Source organism: Lactuca serriola, chromosome 8 (assembly GCF_051521515.1).
Source record: "Lactuca serriola cultivar US96UC23 chromosome 8, Lser_US96UC23_V15, whole genome shotgun sequence".
Taxonomy (NCBI): Eukaryota; Viridiplantae; Streptophyta; class Magnoliopsida; order Asterales; family Asteraceae; genus Lactuca; species Lactuca serriola.
Genome location: NC_136415.1, coordinates 210,450,802 through 210,455,430, shown reverse-complemented (window position 1 = coordinate 210,455,430; position 4,629 = coordinate 210,450,802). Strand labels below are relative to the sequence as shown.

The following is a 4,629-nucleotide window of genomic DNA, read 5'->3' as shown; positions in this document are numbered from 1 at the left end:
TAGTAGAAGGGCCCCTACTATTTGAAACATCGGTGCCGGTTTCGAGTCGGGGCAAGGTTGAAAAATTTTCGGCAAGCTGAGTGTTTTGTCTTCCTAGAAATATCTAGACTGAATTGTTTCTAAGATTTTCCTTCTTCTGTGGATACCAATGGCTCCGCCTGCTCGACTTAATCAGCTCCAAATGGAGCAAGTTAGGGATATTGTCGTTGAGGAATTCAATAACGGTTTCAACGAACTAATCCCGGGTGTGACCAACGACATAATCAACCAATTCGGTGCTCTTCTGGATGAGCGGCGTTACTGTCTCTGCCTGTTCAGGATTCGGCATACTACTTCGAGAAGTTCAACAAGTGTAGCTCTCCTCTTTGGAATGGTGAATCCGACCCAGTTGCTACTAAGCCCTGGGTGTCAGATGTTGAGGGCGCCTTCATAAGTGTTGGGTGTCCGAACTAGTACAAAGCAGTGATCGCCATGAATCAGCTGTGAAAAAGGGGAAAGACATAGTGGAACACCATCACCGCCCTATTGAACGAAGACTAAGTGAGGGCCATGTCTTGGGCCCAATTTGTGGAGAGGTTCGAGGCACAATATGTGCCTAAGGTGGAGCAGCAGCGGATGCAGCAAGAGTTCATGGCCTTACAGCAGACTACTGAATCCGTTAGTGACCTGTACGCCAAGTTCTTGGAGATGCTATCTTTTTGCCCCTCGTTTGCTGGGAACGCGGCCTGGTTAGTCAGCCGGTACACTACCATTCTACGTACCGAGATTCGGGAATTCGTTAGCATGCAGGAGTTCCCGACTTTATCCGCGATCATGGATGCAGCGAGGAGGAGGGAAATCGAGTTGCAGACCCAGACCAAGAGGAAGGCCAATGACACCTCATCCAAGACATCCGGAGATGCCCAGAAAAAGCAAAAGCAGGGTGGTAAGTCAAGGTATGAGTACAAGCCGTCTTCAAGTCAGGGCGAGAAAAATCCGTTGATATGCTACAACTGTAAAAAGCCAGGGCATCATTGGAAGAATTGTAGGGCTCCCCCTGCGAGTGCAGTTCCTCATATTACTTCTGCAGTTCCCGTCTGCTATCACTGCAACGAGACGGGACACAAGAAGCCTGAATGCCTGAAGTTGAAGATTGGTAAAGGAGACAGGGGTACAAATCCTGCAATTGCATCATCCTCTAAGGGAACCACTATGGTGACACGAGGTCGTGCTCACCAGATGACTGTGGAGGAGCCGGTGATTACAACGACACTGGCAGACACTTATTTGCTAGATTCCAAGCCCGATGTTGTTATGTTTGATAGCGGTGCTACCCAGTCTTTTGTATCTCACACGTTTATTAATCGTTTGGGGCGTAGTATCGGAAAATTGGCTCACCCAATGGTTGTCGATGTTGTCGACAACCGCACTATTTCTGTCACCGATGTCTATCGGGGTTGCACTCTCGAGTTTTCTGGAGTTGAATTCCCTATTGATATTATCCCTATTGCGATGCGAGAGCTCTGCGTTATCGTAGGCATGGATTGGCTTGATGCGTTTGATGCGGAAATCCACTGTCGTAAGAAGCAAGTTCGTGTTCGAAACCCTAGAGGTGGAGAACTTATTATTCAGGGGGACATTCCCCGCCTGGCTATGGCTTCTTGCTCTTCTGCTATAGCACTAGATGACGTTCCTATCGTTTCCGACTTCAGCGATGTCTTTCCGGAGGAACTCCCTGGCTTGCCACCTGTTCGGCAAGTGGAGTTTCGCATTGATTTGGTGCCAGGTGCGACTCCGGTAGCGAAATCTCCTTACCGCTTGGCACCACCTGAAATGAAAGAGCTCCAAGATCAACTTCAAGATCTAAGTGATAAAGGGTTTATACGGCCAAGCTGCTCGCCTTGGGGTGCTCCTATTCTCTTTGTGAAGAAGAAAGATGGATCCCAGCGAATGTGTATTGATTATAGGGAGCTAAACAAGCGCACGATAAAGAATAGGTACCCGTTGGCACGTATTGACGATCTTTTCGATCAGCTTCAGGGAGCATCTTGGTTTTCCAAGATTGATTTACGTTACGGTTACCATCAGATGCGGGTTCGTGAAGAAGACATTGAGAAAACAGCATTCCGTACTCACCCTCTAACATTGAGAAAACGGTATTAAGGTCGATCAAGCCAAGGTTAATGCGGTTAAACAATGGAAGATTCCAAAAACACCTTCTGAAATTCGCAGTTTCTTGGGTTTAGCCGGTTATTACCGGAGGTTCATTGAAAATTTCTCTAAAATCGCCTTACCACTCACCCGATTGACCAAGAAATCAATGAAATTCGTTTGGGGCCCGGAGCAGCAACTGGCGTTTGATGAGTTAAGGAAACGATTGTGTGAAGCTTCGATTTTGGCCTTACCTGATGGGGTTGAGGATATGGTGGTTTACTGTGATGCATCGCTTCAAAGTCTTGGTGCCGTGTTAATGCAACGAGATAGGGTGATAGCCTATGCCTCCCGACAGCTGAAACCCCATGAACGAAACTACCCCACTCATGATTTGGAGCTTGGGGCTGTTGTTTTCGCTCTTAAGATTTGGAGATACTATCTCTATGGAGTGAAGTTTATCATATACACTGACCATAAGAGTCTAAAATATTTGTTCGAGCAGCGGGATTTGAATATGAGGCAGATCCGAGGGTTGGATATGGTAAAAGATTATGATTGTGAAATTCACTACCACCCCGGTAAAGCTAATGTGGTAGCTGATGCTCTCAGTCGTAAACAATCTGCCGAACCGATTCGAGCTAAGTGTCTCCGGATCATGATGGTGTCGTCTTTGTTAGATCTAATCCGGGACGCCTAAAAGACGGCAATATTGGAGGAAAACATCAGGCGTGAGAAGATTGGGAAAGAGTTGCCTAAGATGGAACGAGACGGGCGGGGTTTGCTGACTCGCTACGGTAGGGTTTGGGTCCCATATACCGGGGGAAATCAGAAAACCCTAATGGATGAGTCTCATAAGTCAAAATTTTCTATCCATCCTGGTGCTACTAAAATGTATCGGGACCTTCATGAGGCTTACTGGTGGCATGGAATGAATAATGATGTGGCTCGATTTGTGGAAGAATGTATGACCTGTCGGAAGGTCAAGGCGGAACACCAGAAACCGCATGGGAAGTTGCAACCATTGGAGATTCCTGAATGGAAATGGGAGCATCTAACCATGGACTTCATTACAAAACTTCCTAGAACTGCCCGAGGATCAGATACGATATGGGTGATTGTTGATCGTTTGACTAAGAGTGCTCACTTTCTGGCTATAAAGGAGAGCTCATCGGCGGAGAAATTAGCCGAGATCTTTGTTCGGGAGATTGTCTCATTACATGGGGTGCCCATTTCTATCGTCTCCGATCGAGACACCCGATTTACCTCTCGGTTCTGGAGGAAGTTTCAAGAGGAATTGGGCACACGATTACATTTTAGTACCGCCTTCCATCCGCAGACAGACGGGCAGAGTGAGCGGACGATTCAGACCTGGGAGGACATGCTTCGGGCATGTGCGATTTATTTTGGGGGTAGTTGGGATGACCATCTACATCTAGCTGAGTTTTCTTATAACAACAGCTATCACTTGAGCATTAAAATGCCTCCGTATGAAGCCTTGTACGGGAGGAAGTGCAGGACGCCCGTTTGTTGGGGCGAGGTTGGGCAGAGGGTACTTGGGAGTACCGATATCGTGCTACAGACCACGGAGAAAATCCAAGTGATTCGGGATCATTTGGTCACAGCGAGCAGTCGTCAAAAAAGTTATGCCGACAAAAGACGCTCCAATCTTGAGTTCCAGGTGGGAGATTATGTGTTGCTTAAAGTTTCCCCCTGGAAAGGTGTGATTCGATTTCGGAAGCGGGGAAAGCTTGACCCCGATTCATTGGACCCTACAAGGTCATAGCTCGTGTGGGGAAGGTGGCTTACCGTTTAGAGCTTCCTGACGAGCTTAGTCTAATTCATAATACGTTCCATGTGTCTCAGTTACGAAAATGCGTTGTTGATGAGACCGTTGTGATACCACTGGAGGACATACAAATTGACGAGCGTCTCAATTATGTTGAGAAACCAATCGCTATTTTAGAACGAAAGACGAAAGCTCTCCGCAACAAGACTATAAACCTGGTTAAGGTGCAATGGAAACATAGGAAGGGATCGGAATGGACTTGGGAACCGGAATGTGAGATGCGGACTCATTATCCGGATCTGTTTCTAGGTGTTGACTTCGAGGACGAAGTCCGTTCTTAGTGGGGGAGAGTTGTAACGCCCCGGGTTTTCTCGGTACGTTTGGTTATTTTAATTTAATTATCCTTGTAACCTTGGGTTAATTTATTTAACCAATATCTGATTTCTTATGTTATTGGACTCTTTTGATCATCTTGTAAACTCCTTTTTGAAGTCCATGGGCTATGGGCCTATTTGCAATGTCCATCTAGTTAATAGTACTTAATGTGTAAATTGAATCATTTGGAACACACACAAGGAAAACACTCTAAACCCTACCTCTCTCTCAAAAATCATCCCTCTCTCTCTCTTTGGGATCAAGAGCAGCCAAGGGGCTGTTTGGAGCTTAATTCTTGTTCATTTCCAGCCTTGATTCGTATTGGTATGAACCTC

At 46.5% G+C, this 4,629-nt stretch overlaps 1 protein-coding gene across 1 annotated transcript; it reads left to right on the top strand.

Annotated features, from left to right (window-relative positions):
• The first annotated feature begins 549 nt into the window (after positions 1–549).
• On the top strand, positions 550–2,142 carry LOC145067825 (uncharacterized). Its single transcript, XM_079014864.1, has 2 exons — positions 550–1,695; positions 2,068–2,142. Exons 1-2 carry the CDS (start codon positions 550–552, stop codon positions 2,140–2,142), a joined length of 1,221 nt encoding a protein of 406 aa, XP_078870990.1.
• The last annotated feature ends 2,487 nt before the right edge of the window (positions 2,143–4,629 follow it).